This window comes from Notechis scutatus, chromosome Z, assembly GCF_049901735.1.
Source record: "Notechis scutatus isolate UNSWTSFEM ecotype Mainland chromosome Z, rNotScu1.2, whole genome shotgun sequence".
In the NCBI taxonomy this organism is placed as follows: Eukaryota; Metazoa; Chordata; class Lepidosauria; order Squamata; family Elapidae; genus Notechis; species Notechis scutatus.
Window position 1 is genome coordinate 20,977,678 of NC_142025.1, and position 23,447 is coordinate 21,001,124.

Here is a 23,447-nt window from a genome sequence, read left to right on the forward strand (position 1 = left end):
ACTGTGTTCATAATATCTAGCTGTAGTGATGAATAGATATATTAATTTTATTTATGTCAATTTCTCATTTTTATCAATCTGTCAAATTCTGCCTCTTGAACTTTCTGTTGTTTTTTAAATTCATAGTAATATATGAATTTTAATGTGCATGATTCCAAAAATAGTTTTGGTTGCAATGCTCTCTGATATAAACTGTATACTGATTTCATGAATACATGCATTTTTAAATAATGTACCGTTGTACATTTGAAGAAATACAACATATTATTATACTGTATATTTCTTAATAGACAAAGTTTGATAAAGTGTGGAAGTCACTTGTTTTGTTTTGTATATTGCAGGAGTGTAAAACTCGATTTCATTGAGGGCCACATCAGGGTTGTGTTTGACCTCAGGGGATGAAGTGGGCGTGGCCAGGGTGGGCGTGGCCAGGTCAACATCACTCATGTCGGGGTGATGCCTGTGGTGTCACGGGCCACTCATGCCTGTGGTGGCCTGAACACTCTGCTAGCAAAAACAGAGTTCAGAAGGGCTTCCCAAGGCCCTCGTGAGCTCTATTTCGGCTGCAACGGCCTCTTGAAACCCTCTGCTAGCGAAAACAGAGCTTGCAAGAGCTGTGTATGGCCCTCCTGAATTCTGTTTTCGCTGGCAGAGGCACAGTGGGATGGTCCTTCGCTATTTCCAGGATGGCCTCGTGGGCCAGATCTAAGCACCCTGCGGGCCAGATGTGGGCCTTGAGTTTGACACCCCTGATATGTTGGTTCTAAGATTTAACGTCTCTTCCTCAATGCTGTCTAGCCTTAACCCAAGTACAGAAAAGACAGATAGGCTTGAAACAAAGACATACTGTACAAAGAAGCCAAAGGTGATTATTTATTTAAAGCTTGCATATTAATGCAATTTAAAACATTCCTAACAAAATAAAAATATCTTACCTCATCTAATATTTCTAAGTTTGCCAGATCATCCACTTCCTCCTGATTAGCATTTGGAGACCTAGGCAAATTCTCTTTTTTAGAATGAATACGTTCAACTCTGTAAGAAAACAAATATGGATAGAATGTATTCAAGAGCATGAACAAAATACTTTGAATATTATTTTGACTGAGCTGCTTAGGACTGCAAAAGTAAACAAATACTCTGATAAACATAGATTTAAATATCCACATTCCTTATAAAGATATTACTTTCATATAGACATGAAATTATTTTTAGGGTTTTTTTTTTTTACATTTCAAGTGGCCCCATTTCAAGGAGGTGAATTAAGAGTTCAACCCCCACTTAGTTTAGTTAATCAAATTTTCTGTGGCCATAGCAGTTATATTTTATTTACTGTTATGGGAAGAATGTAGTGAGATGAGCAATTTATTTTTTTTACTGTAACCGATTGTTATAGAAATCACCTATGACTCTTCTTGTAGTTTATAGAGATAAACACTGATATGGCCTGAGGCTACAAGGATTTAATACTTTTTTCCTGAGTGACGTTAGGATTATGCCAAACCAAGCTGCTAGCCAAACAGAGCATTTTTTCTGCAACACTGCCCGCCCCCCAAGTTAGCAATGGAGACACTGGTCATTATGGTCCACTGAACATATGTTATTATTCAAAATTGTACATTATGTTCCCATACAAAAACCCAGACATTTCTGAATCACTGCTGATCATGCATGACTAGCAAGTTTAGCTGTAGAACATTTCTGAAGGATTTTCTTCCTTCAGAAATCTTACAACAATGTGCAAAAACCTACTGCGTTATACTCAACAATGAATGTACAGCTAATGTTGCTGACATTTGAAAACCAGTATTAACACAGTATTTACTTAGCCACTTCCAATCAACCCTGACTGCTCTTTAGAAGGCCAGATCCTAAAGATGAAACTCAAATACTTTGGATACCTAATGAGAAGGAAGGACTCACTGGAGAAGAGCCTAATGCTGGGAACGATTGAGGGCAAAGAAAGAAGGGAACAACAGAGAATGAGGTGGCTGGATGGAATCATTGAAGCAGTAGGTATGAGCTTAAATGGACTCCAGAAGATGGTAGAGGACAGGAAGGCCTGGAGGAATGTTGTTTGTTGGGTTGCGATGGGTTGGACATGACTTCACAACTAACAACAACAATCCTCCAGCATAACCAGTTAGGCAAAGTTGATTAAAACAGACTAATGTGATTCTCAAGGTTCAACCTGACTGAATTCTGATGAGAATGAAATATAATTCTTTTAGTATATTATAAGCATTTGCTCTCCATTTTATGACTTATTCTCATACATGACATTTAATTTAGACAATTAAGACAATTTAATTAAGACAATCAGGAATTTCAAGGCCTGTAAGTTAGTCTGGGAAGCTAAACAACAACAAAAATATTGTAAGAAGGCAAAGAAAACTCAGCTCCACATTGTTTATACACTGATTTGCATCCTGCCTTTCCCTGAGTTCAAGGCAGCATGGATAATGCTCCTGCTGTTTTTGCCCATAAGAGCATTTTTATGAGAGGTTGGGCCAAGAGATAGTGAGTGGTACAAAATTGCCCAGAGAACTTCTGTGGCTAAGAATACATCAAACTCTTGGTTTTCCCCTTCCTAGGCAGACATCTCAACCACTAATTTTGCTTAGGATTTTGAGATTAAGCAAGATTGCCTACATGTCATCAATGAGTTAGGCATTAAACATAATCCTTGAATATTAAAATATCTTTTGGGAACCACCGGCAATATTAATGCAAGGTGGAATCTTCCTAAAGATCTGCAAATGCTTCGTGTCTTGTGCATGGTTCGAAGAAGAACGATGTTTGCATTAAGCTGAAGGCATTTCGAAGAGGGCAAGCATTATTTGGCATTTAAGGAGATCTGAAATGTTGAAGCAACTGCTTGCCCAAGCAGTATGCGGATTCTGCCAACAGGGTGACTTTGACCAAGTCAAGCATATGCGACACAAATGACAGCTGCATGAGCCGACAGCTAAACTGTCCCCTTTCTGTTATTTTTCTTCAACCAAGGACATAGACCTTGAATCAGCCTGTCATTTCCCATGTCTGATGTTAACCACTGCATATAGCACCTTATTTTCACCACGAACATGCAGCAATGTGTTGCCAGGGTGATATCACATTCAGCCTACAGGGTTGAGCAGCTGCTGAATTAAGGGAAAATGAGAAATCCAAGGAACAAGAGGATTACTCTTATTTTTCCTGCTATGTATATTATCTGGATTTCTTTTTAGAACATCAGGGGTTTCTGTTCAAATATATTCATTTAATTTATAAATAATTCATTTACAAAAATGTGTATGCTGCCTGCTCACTGAATTTTAGGTAGCCTAAAGAAACTTAACCTAATTTTAGGGTAAATTTAGATATTTCAGCTGTTTTTATTGTTCTTGGGGCAGTCCAAGGGAAGAAAATAACAAAAGTCAAAACAATGTCTACACATCTGCACCATCATCAAAGCCTTGCCTTTTTTTTTTTTTAACATATGTCGGGTGCATGAGAAATGTTTTTTTTTTTTTAAAAGTGGCATTATGCTTTGAATGCATAGTCACTACCTACCACTTTAGTTTTTTGGGACCCCTATTCCCACCTCAGGATCTGCCTGCTTTTTTCTAGAGAAAGAATTCCTCTAGGGGAAGGTAGTTAGTGAATTTCAAGCCATGCCAGTAAATTTCTCAAAACCCAAAAGCTTCTCATTCGACATTATCATCATATTCATACGCCCAATCAACCAAATCTTTGACAGTTTCTGTTTCAATTTGCACAATTACTATTGTCAAGTTTTAGGAAAAGTCTTTGTTCCAGTATTTCCAAAGCGTGACAGTCAACCACTTTGAGGATGAACTGACAGCAGGAGCCAAACTATTTATTGTTCCAGCTCGTTTTCTATTCATTCCCAGCCACCTACCTCCTCCTATCTTACTCAAAGCAAAAGGAGGTCACTTTCAGCCCAAGTGTCAAAATGAACAAAAGGGATTTTTGATGGCTCCTAAAATAGCATGGAAAAAGCCCAGTCCTTGGTAAATATTTGTCCTGTGTACAGAAATTAAAATTATTTATCTGATAGGAAAAAAAAAATCCTAGGGCAACTGAACAACCACTATTTATGTTCTAAAATAATTCATATGCATGAGTAGAAAAATAAATCTTGGAGGTTATGATGGAGGTATTATAAAATTGGGTCATTACACAGAGAAATCAAGAGGAACTTATAGGTGTTAAGTAGGTCAATCACCCCCAATCTGACACTTGATTGCAACTTCAAGGATTTCTAGCTAACATGGAACATGTTATAGTCCAGTGGTTCCCAAAGTGGGTGGTACTGCTCCCTGGGGGGCGGTGGGATGCCTTAGGGGGGTGGTAAGAGGCAAGGGGGCCGGCAGGGGGGCGTTTGAGGTGCCGGCCCCGCAGGCTCACGGACTGCCGGCCACGCAGCCCATTGACTGTTTCATCGCTTCGTAGCCGGCGCCTCGAATGTAGAACCCGCACACGGTGAGCCTTGCCAAGCCTGGGTGTGGGGTGTGGGGGTGGGAGTGGAAAGAGGGCGCCTTAAGCTTGCCTTAAGCTCTCCGGTGGAAGTGGCAGAGGTGCGCCAGAAGGCCCGAAAGCAAAACCCTCCCAAGGCGCCCAGTTAAAAGGGTGGGTGGTCCAGCATTAGGGCCCCCTTCCCCGGAGAACAAGGGAGCGCGCAGCGCCCACCCGGCCTCCACCTCTCCAGCCAGCCGGGCTTGCGCGCAGGATGTGGGTGGTGCAGCTACAGCTCTCCAAGACGCGTGGCTCGATTCGGTTCAGCTCTACGTGGCCGTCCTGGACCTAGAACCTAGCCTCCCTTTGCAGCCCGGTTCTTCCGACTAAGCCCTGCGCTTGCTTGCTTAGTTTCCAAGTGATCATTCCCTCCGCCTCCGCTGGTCTGGGCTGCTTCCACACGCCTTCCTCGTCCTGCATAAAGATGGTCGGAACGTTTCACTAAAGTTGGGAGTCTCTGAGCGTGTGCAGAGTACCTTCCCTTGCTTGGCCCGATGGCATTGCAAAATTGGATGCCAAAGGGGGCTGGAGAAGGGGCAGAGGGGCAGCTGCATTAAGGAGCAGAAAGATCTTAGCCATGGTTTATTCATTGACTAACCTGGAATCAAACAGCATGCTAAACTCTAAACCAGAATGGCTGGGTTGATATATCCAGCCCGTGTTTCTCAACCTTGGCAACTTGTGTGGACTTCAATTCCCACTCTGGCTTTGCTCTACTTTCTCAAAGAGCCACCGCTGTCGCATTCTTTCTTTCTGTCTGTCCGTCCATCCATCCATCCATACATCCATCCATCCATACATACATACATACATCCAAAAGGACTGCCTGTCTGCCTGCCTGCCTTTCTGTCTACCTACCTACCTACCTACCTACCTACCTACCTACCTACCAATATAGATCGATCTATCTATCTATCTATCTATCTGTCTATCTATCTATCCATCCATCCATCCATCCATCCATCCATCCATCCATCCATCCATCCATCCATCCATCCATCCATCCAAAATGTCTGTCTGTCTGCCTGCCTTCCTGCCTACCCACCTACCTGCCTGACTGCCTACCTGTCTTTCTACCTACCTACCTACCTAGCCCCGCACATTGGGAAAGTAGAGCAAAGCTGGTCTGGGAGGGAGGGAGGGGGGGAGGGAGAGAGAGAGAGAGAGAGAGAGAGAGAGAGAGAGAGAGAGAGAGATGATGCATCTGATTGAAATGAGGCCTAATTTAGACTGAGGCCCTTTTCCACATTGAAGCATCTTTGGCTTCTATTAAAGGTTTTGTGAACAAAACATGGTCAAGACTATCAGGAAACTCTCACATTTTGTTGAGGCTTTAAACAGGATCCATTGGACCAGATCTCCACCCTAAAAATTACTTTTCCCCGATGTATTACAGTGCCAATTCCAAAGAAGGCAAAACCAACATGTACTGGTAAATTACAAGAACACACATACACACACACACACACACACACACACACACACACACACACACACAAACTCTCTTCTAACCCTGCTGGAGCAGGTGATTGGACTAGAATAGATACCTCATTATCTTTCTCCTCCCTCCCTCCTTCTTTATTTCTTTTTCTTTCTGTCCCTTTTCTCTTTCTTTCCTTTCTTCTCTCTCTCTCTTCTTTCTCTCTCTCTTCTTTCTCTCTCTTTCCCTCTTTCAGGCTCATCCCATTGACTTGACTTGCTTGGGCAGGTCCCTCCAGTGCAGTGGGCTCAGTGGGGTGGACCTGTGGGGCCGGCACCTAGAATGCGGCAGTGTCGGCATGTTTGAAAAGTAGAGCAAAGCCAGAGGTCAGTAATTTTTGCTGCAAAGAATCACAAAAGCTTCTGGGTTGTGCACAAGAAGGGACACACATGTCAAATGCAATTCAGCAGCATAAAATAATGAGATACAAATAAAACAAATCAACAAGAATCGGCAAAGCATCTCTGATTAGACTTTATTCACTGCTAGAATCTAATCAGAGATGCTTTGCCAATTCTAGTGCAATGACCTGCTCCAGCAGGGTTAGAAGGGAGTGTGTCACGAGTATGTCTGTGCATGGCTGTCAAAACTCCAAAAAGGGGTCAAGTATCTCTTGGGTGGCTAGTCATAAATTAGAACACTTGCTAAACAACCAGCCATTAAGTGAGGACCACGCCCACCCAGTCACATGACCACCAAATCACACCTACCCTGTCATGTGACCAGCAAGCCATGCCCAGCCAGCAAGCCACGCCAGCCAGTCACATGACCAGCAAGCCCAGTCAGGTGACCAGCAAGACACACCCTCAAATTAGGCCAGGCCCACAGAAATTTGAATCCCACCCCTGGGTGGGGGGCACTGAGGATAAGTTTGTAGCACCAAGGGGGCGGTGGACTGAAAAAGTTTGGGAACCACTGTTATAGTCCATCGTCTATATTGGCCTGCTCTATAGTACAATCTACTATAGAGCAGGCCAAATTAAGGACAACTGATACAAAAAAAAAAATATTGATTCAATTTTTGGTCAAGGACTCCTATTGTGCTTCTTGATGGGAAGTAGGAATTCATTCTGTTGCCCTCACTTTGGAGCAAAATGTTCTATATTTTCCTCATCACTTGTTATGACATTCTGAATGAACCAAAGTAAAGACACCTATTTCAGTCCCCTTCTTGAAGATACATACTTATAAATGCTCTCCAACTATTCTAAATGAGCAAACCTGAACCTGCTCCCATTTTCCTGACCTTCTGAAAACTTGGCTCCACAATTTGGTTTAGGGCCCCAGTAGGGGAGTGCTACCCTGGAGGTGGTTGATGGATTAATAACAGATCCCACCTCACTCCCTGTACAACTTGTTTCTACCCTCCTTATATTTCTGCATATTACCAAGAATGGAGAACCAACTGGTAGCCTAGGGAGATGCACTTAAATATTTTTGAAGGGCAGCAACGGTGGAATCCATTCTCCTCCGCCCCCCATTTGAACGGTGGGTTTTTGTGTTCATTTTTATAACACTGAAAAAATATTAGGACTTATATTACAATTTTGATGTAATATAAAATTGTGCTACAAATCTGTGGCAAAGATATTGAACAACAGAACAAGAATTGGTAGGGACCTTGGAGGTCTTCTATTCTAATCCCTATGCCATTTCAGACAAATGGTTGTCCAATCTCTTCTTAAAGGGGTCTTGGTCACAAATTTCCATTTTATTGCATACAAACCTTCTAAATAATAAATGAAATTGTTTCACCAAACTTCTGAGTTCCTCCTAGAATTAAAACAACAATTTCAGGTAACTATAACAATTATTAAGCATTATTAGGTTGCCAGTCTTCTGAGTTGCAAAGAGTTTGTAGTCTACATATCTTGTTGACTTATTTTATTGAAGACCTAGTCTAACCAAGATGCTTAAATAACTTCCAGTGCTCTTGTAATTTCTAAAGATCACCTTGTTAATCATGGCCCAATGTTGTAGGGCTGATTAATCTGTGGGTGTGACAAATCTCTGTAATAAAAACTAACTGGATCAGCTATACAAACCACAAACATTACTGCAATTCTTCCTGACTGGCAAACACAACTGGACAGATACAGCAACAGAAGACAGGCTAATCTGCCAGGCAGCGCTTGATGAAATAACCTCTTTCCTTGAGTGTCACTTTTAGTCACTTAATTGCTATGCACTGGAGCATTTTAGGATAGCCCAAGCTGTCTTTCTATGGGCCTACTGGAGGAAAAGAAGGAGAAATAATGTTCTGAAAAGATAGAAGCCCTTTAGGGGACTACACTAAGGGTATTCAAAAACTGAGCTTGCTGTGTGTTATCTGATGAAAATAACTAAAGAATTTCCTAGAGATGTTGATGGTGCAAAAGCTAGTGGAATAGTAAAGTGCAGATGTCTCGATGGATTACAGCAACAACCACTACAAACACAAATTAGTGTAATCATTTCCCAAATATTGGTGTCCATACTGCAGTTCTATGTTACAGTGATAAACAAGATAGTGGACAACAGAAAGTCTACTTCCACAGGATTGTGATGAGGAAAATGCAAATCTTGAGTATTTGTAGCTTTCAAACTAGCCTTCCAGAAATTCGGCATCTAATGGTATCATACCCCTCTGACCAGGAATTCTTACCCAAACTGATGTAATTTGTGACAGCAGTGGAAAATTCATCCATTTTTAAATGTATTTCACCTAAAGTGGAACCTACACTGTTTTCCGATGTTTTACTTGAGGGACATTTTCATTATTGTACCTAAGAAAACTTGTATTTTCCTGAGTTAATTAATTTTCTTAATTAATTTTCTTTCTATTTCTTAAACAACTGCAAGCCAAGGAAGTAGAATATCACATTTAATCACCAATAAATTATTGTGCTGTATGCTGAAAAAAATATGAACTTGCACAAAGACTACTATCAAAAATCTTTTTAACAGATCAGTTATAATATTGAACATTTTGTTTGAACAGTAGTTGTTTGGGAAAACATTTAACTCCATTGTTTGCATTAATTCATAGATTGACTTCTTGGCTATAAGCTTTAAGCCTGTCTATTAATGTCATTCATTAGATTTGCCCTTTGTTATGGCCTGACATAGGATACCTTTAATTCTGACAAGATTGAGCTTTAAGAAGGGAAGGAGATACTTCAAAATGCTGAAAATTCTGTAAAATGTGTTTACATTTCTACACACTATCTCCTTATCAGATTAATGATATAAAAAAGGGCAAAATTAATTCCTAAATCTCAATGGGAGATTGCAAACAAAAACAATATTAAACTGTCATAAAACCAATATTAATAATAAATGGGGCTGATTTTAGAAGGATTTCTCTATTCAAGTCATTTGACAGAGAAAAAGGTGGCATCAACAATTGATGGTGTTAAAGAAATGTCTTTTAAATTCTATCTTCCTTTTTAAAAAGGATAATCTGTTATTTCTTGCCTTGAAACAGAGGAGACCCATCAATACTCATCAACAACTAAATTTCAAATTCAGCACATTATTTTGATGAAGTTGTTTTAGAAAACTGACATTGAAGCAAAATATTTCTTGCAATTTCATCCTCATGAGGCACAGGATATCTTGCTAAATGTCCTTTAAAATCATGCAAGCTACAGTAATTCAATAATATTTTCTTCATTTGCTAAATGAGAACTTGAGTATATTACATATTACTCATGCTAAGAGTTTTTTCTGACATTATACCTACGACAAGAAAGCAATCCCAACATCTGACTATTAAACTAAATAATACATGTATATTTTTTTCAAGCAAAAGGATTATTGTAAAGGGACTCATCACACATTGAGGAGCACTATGAATGTACTCTAGAGTCAGTTTGGTCTACTGGTTAAGGTGCCAGGCTGGAAAGTGGAAGACTATGAGTTCAGGTCCTTCCCACCCATAAAATGCAGCTGGGTGACTCTGGATCAGTCATTCCTTGAGCCCAATTCATCTCTCGGGATTGTTGTTGTAGGAAAAATAGGACGAGGAAGATACCACTCACATGCATATAACTTTACTGAAGTCTGGTAATTCCATCAGGAGGGGGAGGGGAGGATTAATTAATTAATAGACACATCAACCTACTTATGAAACCCTCAGAATTCAAATCAATTGCACAGTCAACCAGCAACCAACCCACAAATCCCCCAACAACCAGCTCTTCATTTCCCAGTGACCCTCACCTGTTATGACCTCCCCATCATAAGCCCTACTGACCACACAAAGTCCTTATCAGCAGAAGAATGCTGACATCAACATTCCTTAAATTTTGCTGAAGAATCTGGTAAAGAAATGTTTGGAAACCAGCTCACAAACTCAGCTGACTAACCTCCACTCTCATTCTACACCTGAGCTAGATATTTGCTGCTATCGGAGTAAGGTATGTTGAATATATTCACTGCCTGGAGTTATTTGTACAAATGATAAAAGCGGGATACAAATAAATAAAAAAACAACCTAAAGATATGGCCAAATTCATGGATAAATTCATAGGATTAAACAAAACCAATTCCTGACTTAGCACATTTTTCTATTGATAAGACACCAATTTATGTTATGCATGTTGAAATATTAGGTTTCTGTAAATTGTGAATGTAAATGGTGGTGTTAACAAAAGTCTCACACCACCTTTTCTCAGTACAGTAGAAGCTACATTTTGGATTATAAGCTTTATTTCTTTATGACCTTTCTCACATTCTTCTATGGGTTTGGCGATATGGGGTTTGCTAGAAAATATAGAAACTGCTGAAATGTTCAGATCAAGTTTAGAGAAGAAGAAAAAGTCTGATTATCCTTGCTAAAAAGGGGGTGCGAATTTGAAGCTGAATGTATATGTAAAGCAGAACACTAGAAGACATTACCAAAGAAAACAATATAATTATTAAACAGTTCAAAGATGGATGTGATGGTCTTATTTTGAATGAGAAAGTGTTTTCCTAAATGTAAATTAAGTGAATAGAGTTTTTGATCTTTAATTTTTTTTAAATTCTCATATTCAGAAAAACTTCTGTCTGTACCATACAGATCTCCAGATCTCCTCAATGAAATAGCAAAGAGCAGATTACAAAGAAAAAATATTTCCTCCTTCTGTTTAAAAACTGAATATGACCACTTTTTTGGGAGGGATCATAGAGATCAAGAATCAATTATGTCAGATGGGAAAAAATACGTAGTCAACATTTAGTCAGAGGAACAAGGAGAATTCTATTGGACAGCTAGAAGAAAATTGGCTGCATCTTTCTTTTTGTAGACCTTAAAGATCTTTGATTGCACATCTTTACACATCTTTGATCTTTAAGGGATGAATTAGAATTTAAGGGCATTCCAGCAAGATTGTTCACATATTTGGGCAAGCTGGCTCCAAAATCTCATATCTTTATTCAGATTCACCAATACTGCAAGTTTAGGCCAAAACAATGGTGGTGTACATGATGATGGAAGGGATCAGGACTGCATCACAAACATTTTATTTGATTATTTATTTATTAAATACATTTATCTGGCTGTCCAATGCAAAAGTAACTCTAAGGGGCAGAGTGGGGCTTGAGTTTTCCTCTATTTCTGGATTTCATGGGGTAGGAAGAGTTTAGAAATATTTTTAGTTTTTATAACAGCTGTTTTAGGTTTTATATCCTAATTTTGTTTGTCTTCTCTTAAAATGATAGAAAACATATTTTGGGATTATTTTTTTTATCCCTAAGGCAAATTTTGGATAATATCTCACCTCCATTATTCATTTTATGGAAATATTAGCTAGTTAAAGCTTACTTGTCAAAATTAAATTAAATGATCTTAAAATGTATTTTGCTACATACAGGGAAAAATTACCTTGCTTTTTCAGGATCACCCATCTTCTGGTGATTATTAATAGACTCCATCAGTTGTATTTGCTGGATATATTCTTTGTCTTCCACCTGCTTCACAAAATTGTGCTGCGGTTGGTCAATCACTCCGGGGTGCTTTTCATAATCTTTGGTTAAACACCTGAATTTGGCTAAAAGAACAATTTCTAGGAAATATTTTGAAGTAGGACAAGATGATATCAGGACAAGAAGGGGTGCTTGATTCCACCTAGGTATAGGACTAGAATATGGAATTTTTCCCCATAACTTAGCTTTATTGTCAATCTGACATATTTTACATATACAAGGTTACATTTGAAAAAGCAATGAAAGGATTTGGGAAAGAACCACAATGTGCTGAAGTCCTACTACTGTCTTCTCGCTGAATATTTTAATAGAATCATCAGCCTTTCTGAATTCATTTCTGCTTGTTCTCAGAGTAACTTCGAAATCAGGTTGTAAGTACTGTTTGAAGGCTCCGTTATAATTCTGAATGGGTCACTAAAGATCAATTGTAAGCCAAGGACTACCTAATTGCTTTAGAAATTAGGCTATATCTCTGCCTACTTACAATGTTGCATGTACTACCATGTTTCTCATATAATAAGGCCGGGTCTTATTTTTTTTTGAGCCCCGAAAAAATGGCTAGGCTGTCTTTTCGTGGGTGACTTAATTCCCCCCCTTGCATCTTTGGGCGTGCGGGCAGCGACAGCTTGGATGTTGACCTCGGCGTTGGTGAGGCTCTTAGTATCGGGGTCAACGCAGGCAGCAGCATATCTGGGTGTACAACAAAAGTACTTCCTAACGGCAAGCCCCCCCACCATTCCCCCCATTTCGCATGTTTTAATATAGGCCTTAATTTGGGGGGAAGGGGCTTAATTTCATTTCATGCCTATAAAACATGCTAGGACTTCCTATTGGGGGAGGCCATATTGTTGGAGAAACAGGGTATTATATGGCCAATAAGCATTATTTGCTCCTTCAAATAGACTGAGACCTTACAATGTCTATGTGAGGTTTCCATCAGCAGGAAGATTGGCATGGAGTTCGTTAATTCTTCTGAAAATCTGATGTATAAGAACAGGAGTCCCTTTGGAATCACCTGGGTGATTACTTTGAGAAGGAGGATTTAAATCTCTCCACATTATTTTCTATCAGTGCAGAAGGCTACTTAAGATTAAAGCCACAGGATCAAGGGAGGTACAGGGTATGGGTACATAATCTAGACATCTTGAAAAAGCTAAGCAGATCTGGAATAGGTCATTTCATCAGACTGAAGGACTGATGGATCCCACTTATATTAGCATGATAAAAGAAAGATTGAATAGAAATATATGAAATACCTATTGACCTAAAATCATTGTTGTGCATACCCTGTAGGGAAAATCCTTTATTAACAAGGATAATAGGCAGGTGTTATAGCAAGCAAAAATATTACCAAAACATTTTCAATGATGTGTTTATGTACAATTTATATATTGCTTTTTAAAAATGATCTATCATTCACTTACTGATAAAATCATTGAATTCAACTGACCATATTGCCTGCTGCCATAATGCTGGAGATGAATTCTTGTAGAAGATGGCACTAAAACAAGTTAACATGTTAACACAATAGGCTGAAGCTAGCCCTCCGTTAAAATGTGAGTAGTCAAACTGAGTAATGAATTTGCAAGACTAATTACAAATTGATTTCCTCTTATTTATAAGGAGCTCTTGTAGAAAAGTAGAATTCAGCACTCATTGCCTTAAGGTTACAAAGCTAACAATATACTATACCATAAATATGATTGGTGACTTATTTATTTGTGTATCATTTAAGCTCTCTGTAATCCTAAAAGCTACCAGATTAATAGTTCTTTGTATTCTATCAGATTGAGAGAAAAATATATTTACTTATAATCAAGTTGAAGACCATATTCTAAAACAGTATTTTAAACCTCAACATTAAAATGTGTGGACTTCAACTCCCAGAATTTCCTGGCTAGAAATCTGATTGGGGAATTTTGGGAGTTGAAGTCCATATCTCTTAAAATTGCTGAGGTTGAGAAATACTACCCTAATCTATTGACTAATATGGAATTTTTGATAATCTAATAATCTGGATTTTTCCAGTACTAGTTGAAATAACAAGAAATATGTTATTAATATATATTTGGGATTCACAAATAAAAGATTAGGCAAGTCTCTACTTCAAAAGGTTTATATCCTTTACAATCTCATTTAACAGAATTACAGAATAGGAAGGGAATTTTGTTGGTCTTCTAACCCAACCCCTTGCTCAGGCAGGAAAACCTATACCATTTTAGAAAATAATTGTCCAATCACTTCTTGAAAACTTCCAGTGTTGGAGTATCCACAACTCTGGAGGCAAACTGTTCCACTGATTAATTGTTCCAAATTAATTGTTCTTAGTTCTAGGTTGATTCTCTACTTGATTAGTGACTGCTTCTTGTTCTACCCTCAGTTGCTTTGGAGAATAAATTGACCCTCTCTTCTTTGTGACAGCCCCTTAGATATTGGAAGACTACTCTCATGTCACGCTTTTCCTTTTCATTAATCTAGACATTAATCCAATTTACCATTTACATCCTTACACCATTGTCCCCCAGCTGGTGCTATCCTGAAGGGCCTTTCTGCCATGCCTCCCATCCTCATTGTACCCCTTGAGGGAACATCTGGCCCTACCCTCTTAACCTTCGGACAGAACCGCAATGCCTGGTTCTGGCATTTGGTCTGGAACCCTGATGATGATGTCCCATGCTGGAATTGGTTAATGGACTTAGAAGAACATCCCACCTGACTCTGGTGTCTTTTGGTTTTTAATGTATTTAATCTCTGTTTATTTTAATATTTAATGTTTTAATGTCTTAAGATTTTGTACCTGTTTTCAAATAAATAAATGAAAGGTATCTGAAAGCAGATAGACTCTGCCCTCATCTACCTGCAGTGAAGTTGAAAAGGAAGAAAAGAAAAAAAATGAAGGCCAATACAACTTCAGATGCTTATATCAAAATATAATGGGGAAAGGTTTATTTCCTACAGACACATCTGAAAGTAGCATTCTATAAGTCCTATTTTTTGCTACAGTAATGTAAAAGTGATTTATTTAATTACAAGTCAATAGGAACACATTACTGAATTATAACATTCCTCTAACACCACCAATACATGTATAATTTAGACAAAGTGATTTTCAAATTATAAAATGTTAATTATGAAACACTGCATCCTAGAATTAGAGTATACCTATTTAAACCTTGAGCTCTTCAGAGAAAAGATACTGTTATTTCCAGATGTCTTGTGTTGTGGAAAAGCACAACCACAGATTATGAAAGCATAGATTCAGTTTTTCCCATCTTAAACTATCAAATGTTGTTTTTGTCGGATAACAAATCCTGTTAACCTTATCATGCCAGCTGATGACGGAGACTGTAATCAACAAAAGGAAGTCTATCCTTGACTCAGGGCTTTTCATTTATGTCCACTTTAACGCAGGATTCCATGAATTTCCAGTTAGTGGGGTAATGAGCTGTGACATTCTTAAGAACTGTGCATTTGGTTGAGAAAATATTTTCTCTGACTTTTTCTTTCAGTGCTATTACAACTGTCAAAAAACCCAAAACATAGATCAGTTTCATTAAGTCCTTACCTTTGTATTCGGAAACAAATTCTCATGGGATGCAAATCAGCCAAAGGTGGGTTTCCATCACCTATACAGTTTTAATCCCCAGAGCCGATTCTTCAGATCAAGCATCATAAGCAGTATCTTGCTATTGCTTGCATGCAAGCACCTGTTGAGATAAAGTAGATGAATAAACAAATAAGAACTTGTTAGAAGTCCCTTTGGGAAAGGTCTAAAAATGCTCAAGTCCTCCATTTATTTGCTTCAACTTTATCTGCATTCCTCAAACTAATCTTAAAGTATCCAATGCCTTGAGATATTTTAGACATCAGTCCTAAATTCCCAATAATTTGGTGGCTATTCTGGTGGAAACCATGTGAGATAAATTTCAAGAAATTTTGAATTTATCAGATTGAGAAAGACTAAATGGCTAAAAAATGTATCCATCAGTTTTGCATATTCTCAAATGATATAAATCTCAACAAAAGAACTCAGTCAAAATATATGATAGCTACAATGTGCAATAATGTGCAATAAAATGTGTGCATAAAATACATATTATAGGTTAAAACATTTCAAAAATAATCTTTAAAGTAGATATTTTGTGACAAGATATGTTTGTATGTAACATGTAAATATTTATGTTTACATGCGCAAGACTGATCCAGAAATATAACAAATATATGAATAAACACAAATGAAACTGATACTGATTCAGAAAGAGATCTGACAATCCATTCTATCTTCAATCATGCTGTTTGTTTTTTAAAAATTTAAAACTTTTACAGACATCTATGAAGATTTTTATGCCATTACCTAAAAGATAGAAACAATTCTGAAATGCTAAGTATTGAAAACATTTAATTTTTCTTAGTGCCTGAGAATAACATTTGATAATTTTGCTGAAAATGGCTGCTATGAAACCACAGAACCACTTATCATAGGTCTATATTGCATTGATATCAGATGGCAGAGGGAAAACTTCTTTTGTCTCCATGTATTGCAAAAGAGCATCTAAAGACCACTTAAATCCTTTTCTTCAAGACCAGGTGCATACATTTCAAGATTCAATGTAGGCTTTGATATCAAGTCTATTCACACACCAGCTATGGGCAATAATTGAAAAAGCTCTTAGTAAGGCACTTCACATATGAATTATCACTTAAAGAGACTCTTTATCACATTATAAAAAGGGACTCAGCCAGTTATATAGCTGAAAATAAGATAAATCGGTAAGTGAGTTGATGAACTGTTAAATTGTCAATTCCTCATCTTAAACGGTAGCAGTACATCTTGAGACCCACAGAAGGGCCTAAGAAAATATTCTTTCTTGCTAACATTGACACATATTCTGGGCAGGTGATGATGCACAAAGCATTTCTAGAGCATCACATTTTTGTAGATGGTTTGTAGCCATCCATCCCATAATGATAGCCATTAATTGAATCCCACAAAAGATGTTGAGACTCTAGAAAGAGTGCAGAGAAGAGCAACCAAGATGATTAGGGGACTGAAGGCTAAAACATATGATGGAACTGGGCATGGCTAGTCTAGTGAAGAGAAGAGAAGGACCAGGGGAGACATGATAGCAGTGTTCCAATATTTGAGGGGCTGCCACAGAGAGGAGGGGATCAAGCTATTTTTGAAAGCACCTGAAGGCCAGCCAAAGAATAATGAATGGAAACTGAGCATGGAGATAGTCAACCTGGAAATAAGGAGAAATTTTCTGACAGTGAGAGCAATCAATCAATTGATCAGCTTGCCTTCAGAAGTTGTGGGAGCTTCATCACTGGAAGTTTTCAAGAAGAGACTAGACTGCCATCTGTCAGAAACAGTGTAGGGTCTGCTTGGGTAGTGGGTTGGACTAGATGACCTACAAGGTATCTTCCAACTCTATTAAACTGTATCTGTAAAGCATTTCTTCTAATAGCATCAATAGAAGAGAATAACTGTAGCTCATGTGGAGCGCTTAATGCTCTCTGGTCTTGGCTGTTTGTTTGCGGATGTTAGTTATGTAGTTGAATAATGAAACATCTGCAAGCAAACAATCAAGATTAGAGAGCACCAAGGACTCTACAAATTGTAGTAGCATTTGCAGTTTTCTGCCAGATATCTCACACTGTATGATGGCAAACTTTTCTTACCATTTTGCATTTTTTCCTCTGCCAATGACTTGAAAGGGGTTAATATTTAGTTGTAAATTAGGTTTTTAGAAGCAATCCAACTGCAAGGTTTTCAGATGGATGATTACAGTTATTATCACATCCTTTTCTTAGCAGCAAGAAATCTCAGCAAGGATCTGAAAGAATCAAACTAGCTTTTTATGTGAATCATAGTATATATATATATTTATTTTCTGTAAGGAACTCAGCAGAGTTTTTTTTTATTAAAAGACACAATAGCAGTGTCAGGAGGAGGGAAAATCTCACCTTCAACTATTAAATGTTCATTTCATGGCAATTTTGAAAAATATTAGAAATCAATTCCTTTTTTAAAAAGTGCTACTGACAGTTTTTAAAGAAAAGCATATGACACTCACCAAGACTCCTCTTAAGGGGGAACTGCTGTTATAACAATTACAACCCAAATTCTACTAGGATGACAGATTGAAAATTAGGATGTAACAGAAAGTTTATTTATATAAAATGCACAGCCTGGAACTTTCAACTGCATTAATGGTTTTCAAGGAATACTTATCACACTGATATATTTGCAGAGTACATTCTTCTCTATCTACAAAGATGCAGAAAACTTTGAGACATGCTACCGACTGTCCACCCAGGTGACACTGGCTAATATTTTACCAATTTCAATTTTTAACTTTGCTCTTCCACTAATAAAATAGTATTTTAAAAATGACAAAAGTATTGCAAGAAAACTAAGCAAAAAGACATCTTACATGTTTACAATACACAGATTTGTAAATACATGCTGCAATATACTTTAACTACCTTCTGGCAACTGACAAAATATGAAGGCCAGTTTATTTTCAGAGAATCTGCCGTACCAATTTATTAATATGGAATCACAATAAGTTTTGACAGCCAATTAGATTAGAAATCAAGCTTGTGAGTTCTAGTTCTGCTTTAGACACAAAGACAGCTGGGTGACCAGTCACTCTCTCTTAGCCCAAGGAAGGAGGCAATGGCAAACCACCTTAAAAAAAATACCTTGCCAAGAAAAATGAAGGGACTAGACCAGGTAGCCTAGTCAAAAAGTGACTTGAAGGCACCCCCTTCCCAAAACAAAATCTCCAATAAGTTTTATAGGGATTCACAAGGTTTACTTGGAACCCAAGTATAAAAACATATTTACTAAATTCTCATTCATCAAAAAGATGTGGTGTGTGTGGAAATTGGATTTTTTTCATTTTTGTGGTCTATTTCTGTCAGAAATGGGTGGTCAAGTGATCATAAGGTAATTTGCCTGTTATTATCTAGATCCGGGGTCCCCAAACTTGGCAACTTTAAGACTTGTGGACTTCAATTGCCAGCTGGAGAATTCTGGGAGTTGAAGTCCACAAGTCTTAAAGTTGCCAAGTTTGGGGACCCCGGATCTAGGATGACAGCTGCAAAATCCTTATTTATTACACTGTTTCTATATCCAGACTCCACAAATATCCCCAGCACTTTAAATATATTATTCAGTGATAAAAGCCATAATACTGAAAACCCACCTCCCCCATTCAACAGTTGAACTATGTCTTAATAACTATATCAAAGTCATTAATGCAGGCTCTGCAGAGAAGCACCCAGTCTTATGTGCTAGAGAGAAACTTCAATCACACAACAAGATGCAGATTTGGGCCATCCTATCAAAGAAAAGGGCAAGGGCTGAAATTCTGTATTATGTTCCACTGTCAGATTTGATTATCATAAATTGCTTTACAGGGAAAACGGCAAGCGTAAAACCAACGCTGATTTGCAGAAGAGGCTCAGTCTGAAATCACATCCTGCTCCTTTAATAAAAAATACCTGAAATAATGGAAATATATAAAAATTTGTTTATGTTCAGAACTATGTATGTTTTATATTTTAATTGCAGGATATGGATTTCCTTAAGGCTGTTTTTCAAAATTATGATTATTAACCTTTTCCTTGAGGTAGCAGGCTGGCTTTTGAAATCTGCACCATTAGCTGAACGAAATCTCCTAAGGCACTTGCTTTTTACCAAAGGATCACAATGTCATGTCATACTTGGCAATGTTCTCTTTCTGCACCTCATTAGTCAGTCAAGCATGAAGCCAGAGTTGCAAATGTTCTAACAGCTTTTCTTGGGGTGGGAGAGCAGAAGAGGTTGGTACATAATTTTGGAATTATTTTTCCTACCAAGGAACTACAAGAAGCCCTTGCTTATGACCACAAATGGGGCCATAAATTCCTAGATATCTTGATCATTAAGTGAGACATCACGCAAGCATGATAGACTTACAACCTCACTTCCACCATGGTTGTGAAGTGAGACACCACATGACTGTGGTTTATAATTCTACAGCCAGTGTATCCATTGACTCTGCTTGCTGAAAGCCAGTTGCGAAGTGTGCAAATGGCAATAATATGATCGTGAGACATGGTAGACATCATAAGTTGAAGGTTCAGTTGTGAAATTACCTCTTTAGCGCTGTCAAAAGTTTGAATGGTTTCTAAACAGAGCAGCCACTAACTGAGGACTACATGTATATATTAACTATCTGTAAGGCATTAACCCTTTGGTTCCTTCTGATGAGCAGATCTAGAGTTTCCGGATTATCCTCAGCTGATATCAAAGGGGCACAATGGCTCAGTGATCAAAGATGTTGAGCTTGTCAGCTGAAAAGCTGACAGGCTGGACTTGGGACTTGAACTCCGCACAATGGGGTGACCTCCTCTTACCTGCCCCACCTGCTACCCACCTAGGGGTTTGAAGGCATGAAAATACGCCTGGATAAATAGGTATCATTTCAGTGCAATGCCTTGGTGGCGCAGCCATCTGCCTGCAATTTGTCAGATGGAATCTCATCAGGCTCAAAGTTGATTCAGCTTTCCATCCTTCCAAGGTGGTAAAATGAGGACCCAAATTGTTGGGGGCAATAGGCTGACTCTGTAAACTGCTTAGAGAGGGCTATAAAGCACTATAAAATGGTATATAAGTCTAAGTGTTATTGCTATTCTATGTGCCGCAGCAGATAGTTATGCTGGTCATATGACCACGGAAATGTCTTCGGGCAACATTGGTTCCCTTGTCTAAGAAACTGAGATAAGCACCTCCCCCTAGAGTTGCGTATGGCTGGACAGGGGAAACCTTAATCTCTTTTTTTACAGCTATTATCATTAAAAGCAATACTGACTGGTAACTAAACAAAGTATAGGCTAACACATCTGAAGGGCATTTAATTTGGAAAAGCCTTGTCCAGGGATAAAAAGGACAATTAAATTTTACAAAGATAAAACATTTTTAGTCCATTACATGAATAGAACCAAATCCAAACATTTGTGTAAGTGGGCTAAACTACTTTTACATGAAGCTTCAAAAAAACAATTTGCATAGAAAATCATTTACTAACACATGTTAACACAATCAGACTATTAATTCATAAGCAACTATTAATTCATTTTCTGACTCAATCTGAATATTGAACTGTGTGATGTAGAGAAACATTTCTTCATTTTAAGTTATTTCAGATGAAATCTTTTACAGAATGATCTCATAAAATTGTGAAGCAATATTCTGAATTCTATTGCTGCTTCCAGATAGACAATATTTTGAAAACATCTTGTTCAAAACATCTTCTATTGTAGAAATATCCGATATAATAAATGGACTATCATTTAATAAGAGTGCTAAACACCATACCAGACAGAAGCTATTTTCCCCATATTTTGCAGGATATAATAATATAACTTGCTTAAGAGCTTGAAGTGTAAAGTAAGATTGAAGGAGCCATGTTTAATTTGTCGTTACTTTGCTGATCTATGAAGAAATATCTGCCGTTATGAAAATGCCATGATTATCCCTAAGTGTTGTATCTTATGATTCTTAATGAATATATTTGTTTCCTTTATGTACACTGAGAGCATACGCACCAAAGACAAATTCCTTTTCTGTCCAATCATACTTGGCCAGTAAAGAATTCTATTCTATTCTAAATAATTTTATATAAGGGAAAAGATACATATTATAGAGGATTTGGCAATATACAACATGAGGTAACAGTATAAGAGAAGAGATAAAGGAAATCAAAAAAATTGAATCTCTTCTTTCTTTGTAGTGTGTTTTGTTTTAACATGTGAATCTTTTTCATTTCACAAACTGATTGGGATGAAGCAGTTTTATCTTCCATTTTGCTTGTTTTTCATAAATGTGGCAGTCACCTAAATCTCATGCAAAAGTTTGCATATATTACATCTAATTTGGCTTTAGGTTCCACAAGTTCCTTAAATAAATTATTTCAGTTCAGTAAATTCAGTATGCTTCAATACTTGTGTCATGCCAATGTCAAAATTTCTAGATAAAAAACCAATTATCTCGCCTTTCTTTTTCAGAAATGACTCACTGCTGAGTTTAAGCCTCTGGTTTAGTCATGCTGCTTGACACTACAATAAAACTGTCCATTTTTGTTTGGGTAGCTAATTTTTTAGCTTAAGGGTGTACATAAAGTAGACCAGGATGTACAGGGATGTACATCCTGTAAAATTTCCAATAGCTCACAAATGCTTTTTTACCATCAATAATTATGTAATAAAATAATTGAGAAGATAACAAAATATCAAGACTTGCAAATAGAAATCGAATGACTGAGGCAAAAGAAAGCAAAGGTTGTACCAATAGTAAGAAGTGTCTGGTGCAATCCCCGCTCTGCCCCTAAAGAAGCACCACTTGAACATCATTGGCATAGACAAATTCATCATTAGTCAATTGCTAAAAGCAGCTTTACATTCTGCAACAATAGCTGCAACATCAACAATAATTCATATTTGCCAATCCCAGGTCCTTGATAGCACTTGATAGATGGACAAAAATGCCAAATTCAGACTGAATATCTGGCTGACTGTACATTGAACCATAAAAACAATAGCAACAATAAAAAACAACAATAATTATAACAACAACAATAACAATAATGATAACAACAACAACAATAACAATGACAACAACAACAATATACTGTTAGGCAGCTGAAAAGAAGAAGGAATAAGGAATCTGGGCTGGTTTTTGTAAATGTGTGAAAGGACTACAAATTCCATTCAGATACCGAAAATCAAGTCCTAGATTGAAATGCATTTCAAAATGCCTTGTTCTCATTTGATGCTCTCCTACTTTGCGGAGGATTCACTTATGAGTTCCTAGAATTTTAGGGTGGACAAAGCAAAGTAAATGTTTGCAAAACAAACATTTCATATGCTTGGACTTTGGCTTGTAACAGCTCACTGTCTAACTTTGATAATTTGTCTAACTTTAATGCTTGTAGGTAATTCTTAGTCTTATCTTGCGCCTTTAATGTCAAATTTTCATTTAACTAATTAAATCATTGACTTGATTTACAACTAGGAACCACCACACTTCTTCAAATGCTTAGGTGCTTTCTTCCTTCTCTGGCTATAAAAACCAAAGTAAACTTAAGATCAGTAAAATTAGATACTGGGCAAATCTGGAATGACAAATTAAGTTACTTCTACTTTAGTACATATATAAGCAAGTAAGAGACAGTGCATGATCATGCAAAGGAAGAACAACCATAGATCAAGGGCGTCAAACTCAAGGCCTGTGGGCCAGATCTGGCCCGCAGGGTACTTAGATTTGAAAACACCCTGGCCCCCCTGGAAACAGCAAAGGACCAGCTCGCGGTGCCTCGGCCCAGCCCAGGCTGACCGGGTGCTGATCTACAACTAGGTGGTAGCTGGAGGAGGTCACGGCAGCTGAAAACTTTGTTTGGCACCCCTGAACTAGATTAAATAAAGACTGAACATGAGCTTTTACAAG

The 23,447-nt window shown here is 37.9% G+C and overlaps 1 protein-coding gene across 2 annotated transcripts in view; it reads right to left on the bottom strand.

Moving 5' to 3' along the window:
* The window catches only part of MYO3A (myosin IIIA), a 97,240-nt gene extending 81,604 nt beyond the window's left edge, over positions 1 to 15,636 (bottom strand). The window contains exons 1-3 of one of the 2 annotated variants that reach the window (XM_087948379.1): positions 15,516 to 15,636; positions 11,850 to 12,015; positions 936 to 1,035 (exon numbers count right to left, since the gene is read on the bottom strand). In XM_087948379.1, the coding sequence (XP_087804505.1) occupies positions 936 to 1,035; positions 11,850 to 11,899 (150 nt within the window). In that variant the 5' untranslated portion in view covers positions 11,900 to 12,015; positions 15,516 to 15,636. Of the gene's footprint in view, positions 1 to 935; positions 1,036 to 11,849; positions 12,016 to 15,515 lie in introns of those variants that run through there. The other variant, XM_087948380.1, reaches the window with a different exon arrangement.
* Between the last annotated feature and the right edge of the window lie 7,811 nt (positions 15,637 to 23,447).